Source organism: Heliangelus exortis, chromosome 3 (assembly GCF_036169615.1).
Source record: "Heliangelus exortis chromosome 3, bHelExo1.hap1, whole genome shotgun sequence".
Lineage (NCBI taxonomy): Eukaryota > Metazoa > Chordata > Aves > Apodiformes > Trochilidae > Heliangelus > Heliangelus exortis.
In genome coordinates, this window is record NC_092424.1 from 18,876,844 (window position 1) to 18,896,996 (window position 20,153).

General features: G+C 36.6%; 1 protein-coding gene across 2 annotated transcripts in view; it reads right to left on the minus strand.

Annotated features, from left to right (window-relative positions):
* Nucleotides 1–16,174, minus strand: part of DYNC2LI1 (dynein cytoplasmic 2 light intermediate chain 1) — a 24,511-nt gene extending 8,337 nt beyond the window's left edge. Inside the window, exons 1-12 of one of the 2 annotated variants that reach the window (XM_071739492.1) lie at nt 15,723–16,174; nt 14,937–15,054; nt 13,676–13,710; nt 13,236–13,305; nt 12,110–12,198; nt 9,894–10,080; nt 7,344–7,412; nt 5,877–5,954; nt 4,545–4,621; nt 4,131–4,201; nt 3,606–3,703; nt 1,679–1,771 (exon numbers count right to left, since the gene is read on the minus strand). In XM_071739492.1, coding sequence (XP_071595593.1) covers nt 1,679–1,771; nt 3,606–3,703; nt 4,131–4,201; nt 4,545–4,621; nt 5,877–5,954; nt 7,344–7,412; nt 9,894–10,080; nt 12,110–12,198; nt 13,236–13,305; nt 13,676–13,710; nt 14,937–15,054; nt 15,723–15,736 — 999 coding nt within the window. In that variant the 5' untranslated portion in view covers nt 15,737–16,174. The remainder of the gene's footprint in view (nt 1–1,678; nt 1,772–3,605; nt 3,704–4,130; nt 4,202–4,544; nt 4,622–5,876; nt 5,955–7,343; nt 7,413–9,893; nt 10,081–12,109; nt 12,199–13,235; nt 13,306–13,675; nt 13,711–14,936; nt 15,055–15,722) is intronic. The other variant, XM_071739491.1, reaches the window with a different exon arrangement.
* Between the last annotated feature and the right edge of the window lie 3,979 nt (nt 16,175–20,153).

Genomic DNA, 20,153 nt, shown 5'->3' on the forward strand with positions numbered 1-20,153 from the left:
AGAAGTTTAAGAAATAGCTGAAGATAAAAGAAGTAATTTTCTCTTTAATGCTCAAATTATTTGTAGAAGCCCAACTCAAAGAATCTACACTGGTTTGCAATGCCCTTGAACAGATTAAGATTCTAAAAGCCTGTCTCTTTTGTTTAAAACCAGACAATAATTTCCTATATGATTTAATCAACACACGCCAGTATCTTCTTTTGCAAGACAAGAATTATCTAAAAATAACAAACCTAGTACACCATATAGTTATTTTGAGATATACAGATGTACTGAGTACCAGATTACTTTATAAATTGCAAAAGCAATGGGCTTTACAAATTTTAATGATTTCTAAGACTGCTCTTGATGTAACACAAATTCAGAACTGATGCCTACATTAACAGGATATTACAGGTAATGTGCAAGTTCAAAGACTGTAGGGGATTCTTGAAATTGCTTTATTCTTTTATATTATTAATGTGTTTCTTTGGATCAGGTAACTACAAGGTTTACTGCCTTATGCAATCTAACAAAATTCTACAAAAACATGATAGCAGTAATAATATAATCCTTTGTCTTCCTTTTATAAGCATGCAAGAAGTTGCCAGGGTATTTTATGGTTAGTTGAGATTCACTGGTGTGCAATTCAATATAACTGCCTTTCATCTTAAAAGTGGGGGTCTATAAAGTCATGTGAGATGCAGATGAGTCATCCTAAAGTACTGTCAGAAAAACCTCCTTTATTCACAGTAATTGGTCCAGAAAGATGTTAAATAGTGTTCAAATGGCTCCCCCAGAAGCTGTGAGAATAGAGTGGAATGGTTCTCAGTCATTCTAGAACTTTCTGTTGGTGAAACAAATGAACCTATATGAAACAGTTTCCAGAATAAGCATGATACTTCTTCCAAACAAAGAAAAATACACAACTGTAGGGTTGATTTTTCTTGATCTATGACACCAATGAAGACTACAGGCAGTATTTGTAGTCACATGATGTTATACACCAATATCTATAGGGCAATTTTCTAAGCATCTAGTTTGCCACAGAATTTTTAAATAAAATTAATCCACAACAAATGCAGGGAAATGCAGAAAGACTTCAAAATGAATAAGAAATAATCAAAGACCTTTTCCTCACTAAAGGCCTTTGCTGTAATTCATAGCTTAAGCCTGAATTGGAATGTGGAATGATTGTGTTCAAGCTAAAATGTACATAGCCTACAAACTTGAGTCAGAAACATTACAATCTCAGTAGCTTTTCAATTTTTAACAGAATGTTTTGAAAATGTAAGACAAAAATTAAAAAAACCAGCCCCACCCCAAACCTTGATATTTCTAGACTTCCTGCCAATCAGCACCCAAATGAGAATACAGGGTGCAGAAAATAAGAAATTACTGCCAAGAAATATTGAAACAAAGCTGTGAAGCTTTTTCTGGTGTAGTAATTCTGGAAGACTGCAAATGGAAAAATTTGAATTGTTCTTTTCTAAAGAAACCACAGAGCCAAAACTTTGAGATCTAACAATGCTCCACTTGCTTAATGTCTATCAATGAGAACACCACCCCAAATGCTATTTAATTTGAAGTTATTTAAAGGCAAAAAAGAGGGCTACAAGCATATTCTACAATTCATTCAGCAATGCTCATGGTTCTGGAATACCCAACTATGAACAGCAACTGAAGAGCAATCACACACCTGGTTTTTCTGGGCTCTCATGACATCAACTTCATACTCAGCGTATTGTAAATCCTGTGCAGGGTCCTTGGTATCTTGTAAATCACACAAGCTCTAAAAAAAGAAATGATAAAACCCCAAATGATAGAATTTATCCTCTGTTCTTTTAACAACAACAAAAAAAGCCATTCTGTGTACCTCATGGAAGTATTTTGCTTTTAATAAAAATGTATTAAACCCCTGCATTTATGGAAGAATTCTGCACTACAGGACACATATTAGATAAAATATATTATACAGAATCTTAGATTGGTAAAATGATGGAAAAGTAATAGTTTAGTAAGATCTTAAAGGAAAGAAAATATTCTTATTTGGTATTTGTTTATTATTCTCTCCTCTAAATGCAAATATCCTTTCTGGCCTGTGACGTTTGGGTTAAGGTTGCTCTTGATAGATATTGAAATAATACTCCTGCTAACAGGAACTGCTCTCAAGTCATAAATTTTAAATGGATAAAAGAAATATATAAATAAAATAAAGAAAGGAAAACTATCAAATAAGATTTTTTTTAAAAAAATGTTGTCCTGCAGATTTCTCCTTACTCAGAACAAATGGAAAGAAGCAAATGATGGAATAAAATATAACAGAATTATAAATATTATTAGACGAGATGATGAAAAAAAGAAATTGGCAATGCATAAAAATAGGTGTAAAATTTAAAGGATATTCTGGAACCAAAACAGGAGACTAGGAGTCTATTTGGCAAATCTGTAATTAGACTGATACCTTAGAACACTAACAAAGCTTGCAAGGTGACAAATGTATTGATTTCTCCAGCTGTTTCATTACAGGGAGCTGGGGAAGGTTTGATTATTGTTTTTTAAAAGGCTGAGAGCAAAATTTACATGAAAAGTAAGAGTCTCGTATGTCTTTAGAAAAGCAAAGTTTAGGCTTTGTCACGTTGGGGCATATTGAACTGAGAATTGCATCTTAGTGGTAATTTCTTCTGGTCACAAACCACCTGAAATAATTTGTAGGCATTGCTATGTAGCAGTCAAGTGAGCAGGAAATGGTGAATTCAGATTCCTTCTCACCAAGGATGAAAGTCCATAGTCTGAAAACTAGAAGAAGCCCAGTTTGTACACCATAATACAGGACACAGTTTCATAGCCCTGAATAACTTCCTTGCCTGCCTGGATAAGCTGTAGGAGAGGAAATGTACAGGGATAAAAACTGTGATTCAGTCTAGTACAGGAGGAGAAAGCATCAGCCTGCATTTGCTCAGGTCAAATAAGAGTACAATTTTTATTTCCTAACACGAGCAATTACTTTTACTGAAAAGTATTTGGAGGCTTGCCTCTTGGGACCAGAAATCTCTGAAATAAGTGCAAGATTTATCACTACATAGGTGCCAAGGGATTCTAATTACTTTGCAAATCCAAACACTTCCTATAGCAAAATGACAGATTTTGGCTTGGAATTCTTAACACACTTGCCTCATTCAAAGCCTAATGCCCTAAGAGAGCAAGGGTGAGCCAGAGGAGCTCTCATCTCAGCACATCACAGTCTGTTTGGTTTAGGCACAAGGGTTAAGGCCACCTTCTTAACTTCCCAAAATGCTGGGCATAGCTTGTCACTCAATATAGGGAAAAGCAATGCAAAAAACAATTGGGGGAAAAAAAAGCAATTGGAAAAAACAGGGGGTTATATCAATACTTTAATTATCACTAAATGTAAGAAGGTGACTGAAGATGCAGAAGCCAACAATCTAAGCACTGCTACATACAAATCTGAACCTTTAAAAATTTATGAATTAAAGAGGTTGGGAGAAACAGAACTGCTAAGTGACACTGACATTCCAGTGACTGAAGGACAAAACCTCATAGTGCTATTACTACTGTTTGATGAGAAAAGCAGCCATGCAGCAGACACACGAGTAGATACAGACCTTGGGAGGAAATGCTTTCTCAAATACTTTTTTCCACAGCTCCATTGGTGTGTTTGCACGCATCTTTCCAATATCACTATCAGAGGCAGGTGGTAGTCCTAATGATTACAGCACAGCACAAAGTAATCAAATTATCAAACAATCTTGATACATCTAATTTAATATTTTATCTTCTACAGAGACAACCAGAAACAAGTCTGAATAACCGTTGATCTCCTACCATGAAACAGGGTGAGTGGTAATGCATATTATATTTTTTTTTTTCAGATCTAAGCTTGTTGGTACTTTATTTTTTGAAGTAGTCCTAATACTTTCGTAAACTACCTAACAAAACTGCACAAATAATTTTCAATATTATAAATACCGAATCCTTATTTTAAATTTTCTAAGCCACTTCCTTCAATAAGCTGTTAAAACTGATGTTGATGTGCTATAACTTAACTTTAGTTTTTACGTGCCTATATATTTTTTTCCATTTTCAAAATCAATTAGGCAAAAAACACAATGAAGAGGAAATGTCCTAACCTATTTGGCTCATAGAATCCAGTCCTGCTGGTATAAAGAGAGGTTTGCTGTGATCCACTGACACAGACTTGCTAAACAGAAAAAAGAAAATGTATCAAGTGAGCATTTAGAAATCAACAAAAAATTACTTTATTCTAGCCAAGAGTAGACTGTTGCTGGGCTTTGCACACAAATACACCTAAATAAAAATCTAGTCAGTTCTAGTAGTGACCATGCTTCTAATCCATCAGATTTGGGTTCAAAACCAAGGAGTTAATACTATCCTATGCAGCCAAGACACAAAGTAGAAGTCCATGAACAAGAATCTTTCAGAGATCATATTTAAGGAAAAAAGTTTCGGTGATTAAAGTATTTGTTACTAAGTACTTTAGACTCTGGGTAAGACATTTAGTAGTTGGACAACAATTATATTACCTTTTATCATAGCCAAAGGCCAAGTGGTTTATAAGAGCACGAGCTTTCAGCAGGAGAGCCTCAGATTTACTGGTAAACTAAAACAATCAGAAAAAACCCCACAGCATTATGATTTCCATCACAGAAATATGATGCTATGACATCTACAAAGAGGATTCCAGATAGAGCCTGCCTAATTTCTGATCTCAATAAATTTGGTACACATGCACTGATATTTCTAGAATAAAAATGTCACCCTCCCTTTCCAAAACAAAAATGTTTGTCACTGAATATATAGATACAGAAAGATTAAGTGAAGACACAAATTATATTTTTTTTGCCCAAGACTAATGAGTTACTTAAAATTTAAACTACATTAAAGTTATCCAGAATACCATGAGCATTTAGAAAAGTAATGAAGAATTAAAACTGTTCACACATCATAAAAACAGCTCGATAGTGGTAGCACTGGTACAGATTTCTCAGAAAGCAGAGCCCAAAATATCTTCTTAAACAGCATGCTTATTCCTGTCTAGGGGTTTTTGTATCCTAAGAGAGTCATGCCTTTAAGAAAGAAGTCAGATCCCTACTGTGGGAAATGAAGTTTCTCCCTCTCGTTTCAACAGGAATCAGGATGTAGTAGACAAAGAGTTTAAGGCTCCTAGTTCTTATTTTTTAATTTCAATAATGCTTAAATACTTTTAAAAAGAAAAAAAAATAGATCAGGACAGTTTTATTCCCAGTTAACAAAAGATGAACTCGGGTGTTAAAGTACAAAAGCTGCACATCACATAGATGCAAAAGGACATGCTGAAATTAACAATTTAAAGTAAACATGAGGTGTTTGTTAATCAAAATAAGACACTACTGAGTCATAATTATTACTTAAATGATGGTTGTTTCAGTGAGAACCATCTTCCAAGAGGCAGCTTTTTTGGATTGTGAACCTGAGCATCTATGTTTGCTTTTACTCAGGAGATGATCTGCCAAACTCAAAATCAATTACCTACTCACATAAATACTTTATTGTCCTTATGGTTGGCAGTTTACTCATTACTGTAATAGTTTTTCTCACTACTGTAAGAAAAAAAAGCACAACAAATCCTGCCTTTATTCTTTGACACTGTAAGTGTGATAATTCTGGGAATTATGTAGGGTTTTTTTCATAAGGTATATCCATGCATCCCCTGCCAATACCTGCAACCTGTTTGTGAGATTAGCCTATGAAGAAAGCTATTGTAAAACCAAATTAATCTCATTTTCTCTAGGAGTTTTACATTTCTATTTTTTAAAATGCTATTTTGCAACACAAATATGGTTCATCTTCCCTCATTAGAAAGTGAATATACACACCACTAATGATGCTCCATAGTAATGTGAAACAAACCGAAGAGTCTTGCTTATTATTTTCCTCATTTCAGAGTCAAACTCCTGGAAAAGTTGATATTGGAACATATGTGTAAGAAACAAAAAAACCCAAAATATTACAGCTAGAACTTTTCATTTTTTGTATAAACTGCAACACACTTAAGCTACAATACATGAGGCTTTCAGCTGTCAGCATAATTATATCTTAAGACAGAATCAGTATCGGCCTACTCTGGAAAGAAATGTCACAATTTCCCTTTGTTTCTTTTTTACAGAGGAAGCCTAATTCAGGCAGTATGTTAGTCCAGAAAAAGTTCCTTAATCAGGAATGTGTGTTCCATTTGCACTTAATTTCACAACATATTAAATGTTTAGAGGTAGAAATAATGCCTATTAGAATAAGGATTTTTTTCATTTTGTGAAAATATTTAGTTTTCAGTAAGCCTTTGGGTAAAGTTTAAATGCTAAGAACTAATTCTATGAACTGCAAGATTTGAAAGACACATAGAAACCTTTTCATCAATGTTTCTTTAAGATAAAATCATACAGATGGCCTTCCCTGGATGAAGTGGGCAAAAACCTAGACCCAGTGAAGTCTGCAGGAGTCAGTCCCTAGACCCCAATGGAAATAGACTGTTATTCTGTGCTTATTACATGAGAGACACTGATTTTCAAACAGGTCATGGCTCAGCATAAAGCCTCAGTATGAAAGAAGGCACAGTAGCTCATTAATGAACAATTAAGTAATTCAAAAGAGTCAGCCAAGTATCCATGCACTACATAGTTAGCCAAAGAACCATACACTGCCAGCATGGCAGCTAAAAATCAAACATATTGTTCTAGTTTCTCATGATCAAGTGCTTCTTGAAAATTGAATATGCATTTGGTTGGATTTTTAACATTCTGGGATCCAGCTGTACTATGACATTTCTTTCCTCTCTTCCCTAAAATATGCAGTTACTCACATCTCTAACGAACTTAAGAAGTACTTAAAAATAAAGTTCCAGGCTGAAGTGATAGTTTACTGTTTGTGCTGCCATAACTATTAAAAAATCTGAGCAGCTGACTTGAGATATGTCCCTCTTCAGGGCCATAAACTTATAGCTGCTGTCAAGAGGGTCATACAGAGCTGTGTTTCTCTCATAGTAAAAGGAAGTTATCATCGTGATGTTTTCTTGGTCCCCTCCTTGGTCCTACAGCAACTTATGTCTCACCAATTTTGAAGTACATCTCACAAAACCATCAGTTTGGGAGTGCTTGGTGGAGGAATGACAGGGTGCCTTCCAGAATGCTGTTGGATGCAAAGGGTGTTTTCATCATAGAAGCCTGACAGGCCTTCTTCTGTTGTTTGAATTTTTACTGGTAATTTTACTTTATTACCAAGATTTTAGTATATAGAATCTTTACCAGGAATCTTTTAGTTATTAGAAAAATATATTTAGTATTACTTACATGAAAAACATCGTATTTGCTTCCAATTATCACCAAGGGTATCGGAAAAGGGTCAACTAACTCATAATCCTATTAAACAGATAGATGACAGTTAATCAGTGTAGACAAACTGTGAAAGATTGTGACTGTTAGGACAACAGAAAGGGCTTAAAATTAATTCACAGAAGACAAGGTCTGTTTTTTCAAAACCAGAAGCTAGATTAATTTTATTGCAATATCCATAACATATTCTACAGTTTTCTCCTTTTCTTCATAAATGGTCAGGAAATAACCCCCTTCAGCTGTCAAAACCCTTACTGGAATAAAAGGGCTCTTACACTATATATTCTGGTTCCATCATGAAAGGAAGGGGAGAGTGGAAAAACTCCATATAGTGATAGAACAACTGCCAGACTGGATTAGTAAACCTGGCTCTTTGGCATATTCCCCCCTGCTTGCATCATATCCAAAATAACATGGACAAAAGCTCAAGAAAAGTGAGCTGAATGATTTGCTTGTGTCACACATCTGCCCTCCCCACATCACATTTTCCAAACTCCTAAAAAAATCTTTCATGTGATTTTCAAATGTTTGATATCAGCTGAAAGAGGAAATGTTACCTAACTATGAAAATGTAAATGAAAATCAGTGGACAACTGTTTTTGATCAATTGGGAGCATAGATTTAACTTCTGATAGAAGTTAATAGATTACAAGAATTTTCAAGTTGTCTAGAAGGTTTTCCTGTAGTCCATATGAAATCAGCCAATCCCCTTAAGTGTTCAGGCAATTATTTAGCCAAGCTGCCTTGGTTGTAGCACAGTGGGAGAGAGATGTGTTGTAGCAGAGGCTGTCCTAACGTTTCTCCTCTAAAACTGGTTATTTCATGTCCAGGTAAATAACAGTCAATATATTAGCAAGGAGCTGCACACACAGAAAGTCCTCTCCTCCAGAGGAAAAATAATGGCTTCACTCATACACTGTCAAGGCAAAAGCTTTGAGCGAAATTATCATAACTTGTAACTAGATGTACAGAATACAGAACTGAAAGGAAATTAGTTTTATTTTCCTAACTAAGAAAAAATTATTTGGGGATACCATCAGAAGCAATAAAACTGGACTACTGAACATTTAGTCTTTTGACTATGAAATTAATTTTTTACTATGTACTTCTGTACGTGCACCCAGCCTTTTTAAACAAGGTCTGCAATTGATGTATTTATAGTTTGCCATCACATCCAATAATCCTTTATCCAGGCCAAAGGAATACACCTAATCCTTGGGGAAATAATAAAAAAACCCAACAAGAATCTCATAAATTCCGTTTTATCATAAAATGTTTAGCTATAAAAAGGCAAATAAAAATCTGCATGAACTGTAATTTACTCTGACTATAAAGTTATTTCCTCCCACAAAACTGACATGATTTTTTTTTAACAATAATGAACATTTAAAGAGAACCAAGAAGCAATATAATATTTTGTTTGCATACTTTCTGATTTTGATAATGAAGGCTGAGCAGAAATTCTAGTTCAGACAGCATAATTGTGTTCCCTGAAGGACAAGTGTAACAATCTTCTTTTTAGTTATTGAAAAAAGCTCATAGTTTTCTGTTACGTAAGCCTCTATATGCAACCTTGACACTGTGATTATGATTTATTAAGTGTGCCTCTAGGCATTTTCTTTTTGGGAATTACCTTTGTGAATGATCTAAAAAGTAAATATCTGAAGAATTATCTAAAAGTAAAATGCAAAATCATAATCTGGCAGATCTCAAACCCTATACTCTAAATCTTATGAGTGCTGCATATGTTGCTTTCTCAAAAAATTTAAGATACTTTAAAATGTTTGAGCTATATAAGCATTTGCTGTATTGTAGCATTTTATAGCAGTTACAGTAACTAGATTTATGTGCCAAGTCTTTGAATTGTTGAATACTTATTTATGCATTACATTCCCACAACATTTGCAGAGTTTTAATGCACAATGACTTTTCATTTCTATTGCGCATAATCTAGTTTAGCTCTTCCAGAGATTTAGTTAGCAATTATGTTTAAAGGACTGATGTTAACATTTCTGAAACTTTATAATTTAATTAGTTGTCAGATTATCAAAAGGAATTGAGTTTGTGATAGACATTTAAATAAATGCAAAGTATATAGTCATGTTGATGGCTGTTATAACTATATTCTTTGCTTAAATTTGTACCTTCAGCTAGTCTCTTGCTGGATGACTTTTGTACATTCTAGTTTTCATCTTCATTTTAAAAAGATGAGGGGGGAAAAAAGCAAACTGCTACTCTAAAACTCTTTCTTTTGACTGGTGTAACATGCCATAACAATCACATTAGATATCTAACAAAAAGATATAAGAAACCTTCTTTCCTTGTTTCTGCTCTTATTGAATTTTTATTAAATTGCTATAATTTTCCAGTGAACAGGTTCATCTACATCAAATGGATTTTCAGTCATGCATAAAAAAATCTAAAAGAGTTGTTTATGATTTTCAAAAGCATTATCTTTAACTGTATAAAGGCCTGTGACATCTGGAGAAAATATTAGAAGTAACTTACTGGATGATCCCTCTGAAGACTGTTCCGCATTCTCTGTTTAATTTCAGTAGCTACTTTAGGATTTGTTTTTTCTAGCTTGGTCAAAATTTTGTTCACATGACTCCTGGTGACCTGCAGAAGTTTTTCCATAGTAGTCCAGAGTTCATTAGGTTTGGACAAATCCAATACAAGAACTACAGCAAATGACCTATTAAAAAGACATTTGATCAAGTCTTTAGCACATGAGACAATTAACATTTTCATATACAACCATATTTGTAGTACAAATGGTGATAGCAACAACTGTGACAACACAAATGCTAAGATAGGATTAAATGTGACAACAAAGGGAGTTATGTTCTCTTTTAAGGATATGCTAAGCTCTGAAGAAACCTTTCCATTGTTTCTTCTGTCCCTTCAGAACTATTACTTTGTCAACTTTCTATTGGAGGTTTTGGGGGGACTGTACAGGTATCAAACTTGGTTTCTGGAGACTTTGTTTCACAGGAGTAAACTACACAAACACCCTGAGCCCATATATAGCTCACTCTTCCTCTATGACTGGGCACTTCTATTAATACGTATCCCTGACATTGCATAACTTCACAACCCCAGGTGAAGCAATGTTAGCAAATGGTTAGGATCTTTCCAAATCATTAACATATTAGAAAATTATATATAGTTCCATTTTTCTTTTGTAATATGCAATGGAAAAAAAAGGTTAAGGGAAATATTCTGTGCCACTGTGATAATTAAATAGAACCTCAAGTGAGCGTTTGAGAGTCTTCAGGAAGATGAACAGAAATCAGAGTACTCAAAACATACTTAGCAATTACCAGGCTTTCAAAGGCAGATTTTGATGGAAATACATATATGTTTACATATAAACTCCTCTCCTCCCAAAACTGTAACTACTTTAAAGTGCAACTGTAGAGAATAACATGGCAAATACATTTGAATGCATACAATCATTCTTTCACATTCCATCCTGACTTGGAAAGGAGGTTCCAGACCAGTATTTGAAAGACTAAAAGACAAAAATGTCCAATTTCACTTTAAAATGCTGAGGGGGAAAAAATCCGGTACAAAGACTCTTATGAAACTAAGATACAGTTTACAGAACTTTTTTAAAAAGGAAATTGCTTGACACAGATGAGAAAACCAGAGAAAAGCACTTATATTTAAATCTAAATGATTTTCTAAATGAATTCTAAATCTAAATGAATTTTTAGTAGTATGTTAAATATTGCCTTATGAACACAAGTGGTCTTAAAGAACAACCTTGGTATCCCACCAAAGAATCTTAACATCACTCATGTTAGAAGATTCTTTATCAGTAAAAAGGGAAGATGGAGGGAATGACACTGATGGAGGTGTCATTCACTTAAGTTCAATTAAGCAATCATTGAAAATTTTTAGTTATATTTTTCCCCCAAAACTCTTCTAGAAACAAAAATCTTCACATGCTAGAAGTGTTGCGTTTCTTTTTTACCTCTGTATTAGTGTCTCACTAAATAATGGCATTATCTGAAAAGCCACAACAGTAGTAAATGCACACGATCAAAATCATATCTTTTTTTCCCCCCACAGAAGTTAAAGCTCACTACCAAAGAAACAAAGCAATGCATCAAAATACAAGATCTATCTTTTGATCCTTATCTCCCTTTTCACTTTCAACTTCATCTTCCCTAACCAGAACTTTAAATGCATTCCCAATCACCTCTTTTATTCATTTAACTCTTCCTGCATGCATTTCTTCTTCCTATACTATTCCAAACGTATGGATTTTTCTCACTACATTCTCCTAATTCTCTCTATATTCCTATTTCCTTTAGTCTCCAAATAATTTCAGTAGTTTTAGTCCCTGTCAGAATCTTCCTCTCATCAGATGGTCACTCTGGCAAATAATACGGAGATTTTTTTTCTCTTTTTTTTGCCTTGTTTTTCACCCTAAAATGCTGCCCCTTGCAGAGGGGTGCGAAGAAGCCAGATTTTATTTTTATTTGTCCCAAAGCTGCTTTTTCTGCTCTTTTACTAAGCATAAAGACAATGTTTTTTCTATCTCTGCATTCCTAGTTCTAACTACTTAAGGTCAACCCATTTCCTTCATGTTGCTGCTTTCTCTTGTTGTCAGAGGTTGCTAAGAACTTGGCTTATTAAGAGAGAAGGTCTAGAGATTTATTTATGTTTGAAAAAAAGCTGAAATTAACTTAGGAACTGTAATATTGATCACTTACATTATGTTGCTGCTAGTGATTGGTATTCGAATCAGTTCCAGTAATGAGGTTCCACCACCTAGTTCCCAAAAATGAGCTATATCTTTAGGCTGTAAAAGAGTTTCTTTGTTAGAAATGTGTGCTTCCATGCAGCACTAAAAGAAGATCTTCATCAGATAAACTGGCTTTTCAGGCAAGTTGTTCAGAACAAGAGCATATGTTATTTCACAAGTATTTTCTAAGCAACACCACTGACTGCCACTCTCCACCTGGCATATTCAAAAAATCCCAGACAACGTTTACAAAAGACTCCTGGCACGCCTATGACTGTCCTGATAAATGACTACAGTAAAGTAAAAAACTCAGGAAGCAGCATGATTGATGAAAAACATTAAAATAATCAAGTTTTCTTCCCTTTTTGTTTATGCCAACTCAAGACCAATGCTTTTTGAGAGTTTGTGACTGGAAAAGTAATGAATCGCCACCTTTGTGCTTAGTTTCTGGGAAAAGTTTTAAGTGATTTTTATCTTTCAGACAGAGTCTAATTTTCCACTCCCTGATTCAGTGACAGAAACAGCAATTACCTGCAGAAATAATTATTGCTGCTGGGCAGTGTTGTGCTGTAATTGGAATGGGTTCGGTATTTCTGGTAATACAATCTGCAGTGCAAAATTTAGTGATATGGGCATATAACCCAAAAATTTAATTATGTCTTAACATCCTCCAAGATGACTGCTTCATTCATAAAGCTGGTTGTAAAGAATCTTCATCAATTTATATTCCTTTTGCATTTTAAAGACAAATACATGCATCTTGTATTAGAGTGAGAAAATAAAGAACATAGTTTTTATAGATTAATCTTACTGCTTTGTGTTATACTTTGGTCTGTGATCTACTGTGTTTTAGTGAGAGGGAAAAACATGCTAAAGATTAAAATAGCTAGTTCAAATGAAATTATATTAAAACCCCCTTTTTCTTTCACAAACAAGAAGCTACAGACCCTAAGATTCTCATACATAAAAGTATACAAACGTATATTTTGGTTATGAAAGATATAAATATATATATATATATATATATATATATATATATATATATATATATATATATATAAATATATGGTAAACTATAATTCCTGGATACTCACTGTATTGTGTCTCCTTGCCCTTCTTCCAAAAGTATATTCCAGGGCTAATGTTGGCTTTGGAATCTCTTCCCTGTGCACGGAAAAATAACTTATTTTTGTCCAAATCTTCTAAATAGGGAAAATTAATTCTACAGTTACCAAATTATATTTATCAATCATTTTGGAATTTGTGTGAGAAACAGCAGTACAGAAAGGATGCTTTAAGACAACAGGTTTCAGCTGCTAAAGACAGGAGAAGTAGCAGCACCAGTGTGTACAGAGGGCCATTCAAGCTCTCTAGTACTGAAGAAGGACTGAAGGGATCAGATGGCCATGAAGGGAAACGAGTGACAAACCAGTCACAGAAGAATGATGAATATTAAGAATCATCACACCATGTAAGTATTTATGTAAAATTTTAATCCACAGTTGAAAACTACTTCCAAAAATTTAACACATACCTCTCAAGACACCTCAGTATAATAGTGGTCTTTCCCTGGAAATTAAAAACAAAGAACTCTGCTGTACTGTCATTAAAGCCAAAAGTGATGCTAAATGAAACTCACTCATTTGGCATTTCAGTAATGAAGTACTGGAAAATTGTAGACTCATGGAATTGTAACATTACAGTGGCAACTTAGCTCCCAACTTTCTGCCAGAATCAAGGTTACACTACCATTGTTACAATTATAAACTAACAGAGATGACACATAGTAACAGTGTGCTAAAAATAGTCATCAACCTGGCCAAATCTGTTGAACTGTTTAATAGTATTAAATTAATATGTTTATGTATTATTTGGTTTACACTGGAATTAATAATTATTGATGAGATGGAAATACAAATAATGCTTAAAATACAAATAGACATACAGAAAAATATGTCTTTATACTGTTGAAATTCAGACACTGTGTACCATGCCAGTGAAGGGGCTAGCACTTCCAGTTTACTCCTCTGTTCTTTCCTATCTCAAAAATCAGCAAATTTCAGGTAGAGCTGAAAAATCATTGCATTTTCTCTGAAAAGGTATCTTAAAAACTGCAGATTAACAGGTTACACATATTACAATCCTTCTAAAATAAAAATTGTATTCTGAAAAATATGATTCAGTTGGCCAAAAAGGCAAATATTTCTTTATTTACATTACAAGTAAATGCCAACAGAAATAAAATATGAAATTACTGTTGGCCAACCTTAGGGGGCAATGATTTAAAACAATATTAGGCATCTGTAATCATGAGTTTGCTGTTACTGATAAGGCATGTTTGAACAGGCCAGATTTAACATAGACACAATTCAAAGCAGGATGTCGGGGCCTTTATATATTAAAAAAACCCAACTGGTATCAATGCACTTCAATGGGATTGCTACCAGTTAAAACATTTACAAGGAAAAACTGGACCATCTGCTACACCAAATAATTAAAGAGTAGCACTATTTCCAGCAGTTACTGTTACTTAAATTAATGAAGCCAAACCTCAAAGAATTTATCACATAATCAATAACCGTGGTTAAAGTTTTGGCTCTCCAAATTATAAACTTGAACTTCTGAACTGTAATAATGTATAATTGATCCACAGTCTGTGGTATGCCCACACTTAACAGAGTCAGAGCATATTTTGTCTTCAGAAAAATTAAGTGGACCTTAATATCTGGCAATATCAAGTGTTTTCCCTGACACAAACTGTTAGCAATGCACAGAATCATACAGTATTCAGTTACCCCGTTTTTGTTTCCCATAAATAATATTGATTTTTCCCAAACTTCCAGACGCTTGCCATCGTCATCATCGTTTTCTCTCTTTTCCACTTCAGCTCTAGCAAGATCCCATAAAGTATCACTAGTTGGAAACAAAGAAAATAAGAACATCATAAGACAAAAAACTATGGATCCTAGACCATAATTCCTGAGAAAATTCAAATGAATAAATGAAGGATATCGCTGCTGTTATTATTTCCCATCACATGCCCCCTGCTTTATGAAGTACTTCTGATAAAACCAAATTAAGAAAATTTCCTCGGGGAACCCCAACAGCCTTTTGTGGCGCACACTGAATGAACAGCAGCTGCGTGGCGGGAAGCTTTGTCCCGAGTGCGTTTGAGGCACCTTTAAGAGGTTTTTAAGGACACCCTGCGGGTCAGGCCAGCGGCCTCTGGAGCCTGAGGGGTCCCAGGCGCCGTCACCGCTCAGGCAGCTCGGGAGGACTCAGGACGCTCCCCGGGGATGTCACTGCTGGGGCAACCAGGGCCTGTCCTTCTCAGGCTCCCCCAGAGCCACCTCCAGGCCGGGCCGGGTGGGTCAGGCCTCCCCCTTTTCCATGCGGTCCTTAAGGCGAGCAAAAGACTCCTTGCGCCAAGGGCCAGGAAGGGTCCCGCCGAGGCCGAAACGGCTCCTTTAACACCTCCCTCCCTCCATCTCTCTTCCAGGCTGTTCTCCCCGGCCGCCCACTCCTTCCCCACGCGGCAGCCGGGACCGAACCCACTCCACCGAGCTGGGACTCTCCATTACCTGGCCTTGGGCATCGCTCCACGGGGCTCAGGCCCGGCTCTCTGTCGTCATGGGAACCGCGCAGGGAACACTGGGAGCTGTAGTTCTTCCGAAGGGAACAGAGGCCGTTTCCCGGTGGCGCCGTGCCAGGACCTCGTCCCGCCTCCCGGCCCGGCCCTGCCGACGGCTGCCGTCGTGGGCGCTATGGAGGTGATCACGGCGGTGCTGTTCTCACCTCAGTCCTCCCCATGCCGCTGCGCCGTTATCCGGCGGCCTGCGCGGTGCAGGGGCGCCCCCCGTAGCCAGCAGCAGGATGGCGGGCGGGAGAGCCTGCCAGGTGCTCGCCTTACGGCGGGCTCAGCCGCCTCCTGAGCCGCGGCCGCCGCAGCCACCCTGAGTGAATGCCCGCGGTGGTTCTGCCGAGGGTCCCGCCTGCCCTCCGGGCCCCGGAGTTGTTCGTGGGAGCCGCAGCTACCTCTGCTTTTCGGGTGCAGAAAATGGCGCCCCGCCTTAGTACAGGAGTGAGCGGAGAGCTGGTGTGAGGGGTGCTGGAGTCGCTGGGTCCTTGGGGGACCTCGACTGCCGCCCTTGTTAAGAGTCAAAATACTTCAGCTGTAGAGAAAGCAAGGGCTGAATAAATAAAAAATGGCCGGAGTCTTTGTTTTACCTTAGCCATAAGCTCCCGATAATCTTCTGTTCCCCATGTGGAGCGAAGGAGAAGTCTGAGGTGAGTGCCACTCCTTAAAAACTGAACTCCTGTGTGAGGAAATTTTGTTGTTCGTGGGGCATAAACTATTATAAATGTAAACAAATGTAAGATGCCAGGCATGGGCTCGACTCTTTCAAATTGCATCTTTCAGTCAAAGGTCAAACCCAAGGATAATGTTAGGTTTAGGTTAGAAAGTAGGATTTTAAAGCGTGTTGTAGAACTTCAGGATGACCCAGCACATGAAAGGAACCCAAAAAGATGAAGTCAGAAGTGTCCAACATTAGGGGAAACAAATCAAAATCCACAACAATTACAACTGATACCTGCAGCAGTTACCTGTGTCCTTAGAGACTAGAGAATGGAAAACCTAAATCCTCTTACCAGTTTGATCAAAATGTGGGAAGTGCCCTCATTCATTATTATTAACTCAGAGTTAATTTTACTTGTTCCTTTTTTCCCAAAGATGGCTTTATGTAACCTTCTGCAGACCCTAAGAAATACTTGTATTTTAAATAAGAGGTTCTTCCAAGTTTTGTTTGCAATAATCATTGAGTTTCAGTTCCAGAAGCCTTCATATGGTTATTTTCTCCAGTCTTTATATACTTCCAGGTTTTCACCTGGATCTTCTAAAGCATTTGCTAGCCCCTCACAGAAACCAGGGTTTTGCTAATTAAAAAACAAAAAGGAAAAACTACTGTTGCAGGTCACACTGATGTAAGTGCATTTCTTTCATCAGCTTCATTCCAAGAGAAGGTATCTTGGTTTATGAAGCCATCTGTAATTAGCAGTTAGTGGTGATGAAAATTCTGAAGAAAGACTCTGTTGTTCTGCTAAAGAAAGCAAAACTAAGGTAGGAATTGCTCCTGGCACTAGGATTTAGACATATTACTGCAACAGCAAGAGTGCAACACTAAAAAGTGAAGTATTTTTACAGTGGCAGAGAGGTAACAAATCTGAAAGTTACTGCAGTACAAATCTCAGCTGGGAAGCACTGTGTAAGGCTGTACAAGTAGTAAGCTGTTCTGAAGTCCAATCTGAACTCCGTGTTTTAAGTTTTACCTTACTACTTCCTTTGCCCTAAGAAACAGAAAGATTACTTGTTTCTTCCTAAGTCATTGTTACTTAGTTAATAATCACCTGAGTTGAAATTAACTCAAACTAATAGACTGCACTGAGCTGCATGAACTATTAAAGCTCTAACTAAAGCTTTAGGTGGTGCATTCCTTTATGCAAGGATGAATTTTTTTTCTTCAGGATCTAACCTATAGAAACGGTGTTCCTGACAAGGAACTCCAACACCAAATACCTGCCAGCCATATTCTATAGAGACATATATGCGTCTAGTTAAATACAAATAAAACTGAAATCAAAAATAACAAAAGAACATTATTTTTTGAATTGTATTTAAAATTCAAAAGCTCTATCATCTGCCTGGTGTACTACAGGGGTAAACAGGTCTTGCATGTCTTAGAAATGAGCAGTTTTCTTACTAACACTGCTGCAGAAAAACTGACAAGGCAAAGTGACTTTCAAGTAATATATTAATTTACATTGCATTCCATATTATTTTCAAAGCAATGTGATTGTTTATACAGAGAGCTACCAGTGATCTTTCAGTCACTGTCAAGCTCAAATTCATTGACCCTTTGCACTAACTATATAAAGTATTAATCTCATTGTGACAATATTTTTTATAACCTAGGTTCTGCAAGCCTTGAGCATCTTCAGCATCAGTCCCAGAGGTCAGTGCTCTTTAACAGCTCCCATCATATCATGTCTGGTGAGGATCAGGTGAGGAAGGTCTAGTTCCTACTTGGGTTTTAGTCATGGATTAGGTAGCATGGTATGAATTGTGTTGCTGCTCACTAATGAAGCTCAGGCTGGGTGGGAAATGCAGAACAGATTATCTGCCTGGACTCTGAAATTTTCAGTTTTGCTGTCTTCTGTTGCGTGGTTGCATAGCTGTGTTCAGAAATGGGGCTGTTGGTGTGTTTGAGAGTGTAAGAGACTTGCTGAGTCTGTTACCTTGAAAAGAAGTGTCTGCTGGAGGTTACTGTCATGCTGAGGAAACCTAACTTGCTAATCAAAATCCTAGCAGAAACTTCATTGTTTAGTGTAGGTTTGTCACAGTAACTGTGACTCTAAGTGCATTTATTTCATAAAAATTAACACAGCATTTCTAGTAATGTGACTGTATGGCATTAATGGTGGCCCATAATGAGCAGTTAGTGGCAGTAAGTCTGGAAACTGCAGCTAAGAAAAGGGAAACTGAGGCATGAATTGCTTCTGTACCGTGATGTAGGGATTTAATGCAGCAGCAAGAACTTAACACCAAAAAGCAAAAGCATGTCTAGAGTTATCAACTCAAAGGCAGCCAGGCAGGTCATACTATACTTCATAGATTCTGCACTGCTTTATAAAACAGCTGTTTGTTAGGCTGTGTTGATGGAAACTGTTTCAAAGACTCAGTATGCACATCAGCTGCTTGTAGTGCGTCTCATGTTGACAAAGACTTTAAAAACTACATAAACAAGCTCACTAGAAGCATGATCAATTTTGTTGGTTTTTTTTTTTTTTGCCACATTAATTTAGAACTGAACAATTAGGAAAGAAATACTAGTTGGAGTATCGTAGGCTGACAGTTATAATAATTTTGTTATGACATGAAGATTTTTGTATTTGTACATTGTTTCTAATCATCATATTTGATAGAGTATGTCCTAAGTGTAACTGATGTAGTAGCATGTTTAAATCTGCAAAATCCCCCACCCCCCTCAAATATCTGAGTTAACTATTCTGCTGATCATAAAGGCATGTTAATTCCTACCCAATTACACCATGCTATCTGCATCACTTCACAGGGGGTGCTGCACCAAAGGAAGCTGCACTTGGTGCCAAGTTCTTGTAGCTTCCAGCTTACTTTCCTTGATGAGAGCAAGAGATCAGGTGCCCACAAGGAGGTAAACCTCCTGCTGCTGGCTCTGCCTCGTTAAAAGAGAAGGATCTTATGGCACAGCCACAACCTACCAAAGGGTAAAAGAAGCTCTTCCTGCATTCTAAATATGAAAGCATCAATGCCTTTTATTTGCTTATACTTTTCAAGGCACAGCACTGGCCCATAGCACCATTCCTAAAATGGTGCTTGAGTTCAGCAGACTTAAGTACCTGTTGCAGGACTTTGAGAGCCTTGAGCATGTTCTTTTCATGACTCGAATCTCTTTTCCAACCTGTTTTAGTTACTCGTATGTATATATCTGAAATGTTTAAGTGTCATAAACAAAGGAGATTTTTCAAATACTACAATTCATAATTGTGAAGCTACTTCAATTTTAAGTAATTAAAAACACCCCAAAATGATGAAAGCTAGCAGTTAAGAGATAAATGATCCATGATCATTGGCATGAGCAGAAGTGGAAATTGTGAAATATATATAAATCAGTGATTCATGTCTGACCACCTTCTCTATGGTTGGACCTAAACTATCTATTTGAGTATGCTGCTGATTTGTTTCAGAGCCTGCAGGAGTGGTTTTGTAGCACAGAAACGAAAATGTGAGGATCACAAGTAAAACTGGGTGTAATTTCTATGTACTTGACCCTACCTAGCACTGAGGCTTGCAGCTGAAAATGGCAACTGTGCTCCTAGGTTCAGTAGTGCAGATGTAGCATCATGTCTTCAGTGTGCAAGAACATTGTTAATATTATAATACAAAATGTACAGATACAAATGAAAAACAAGAGGTA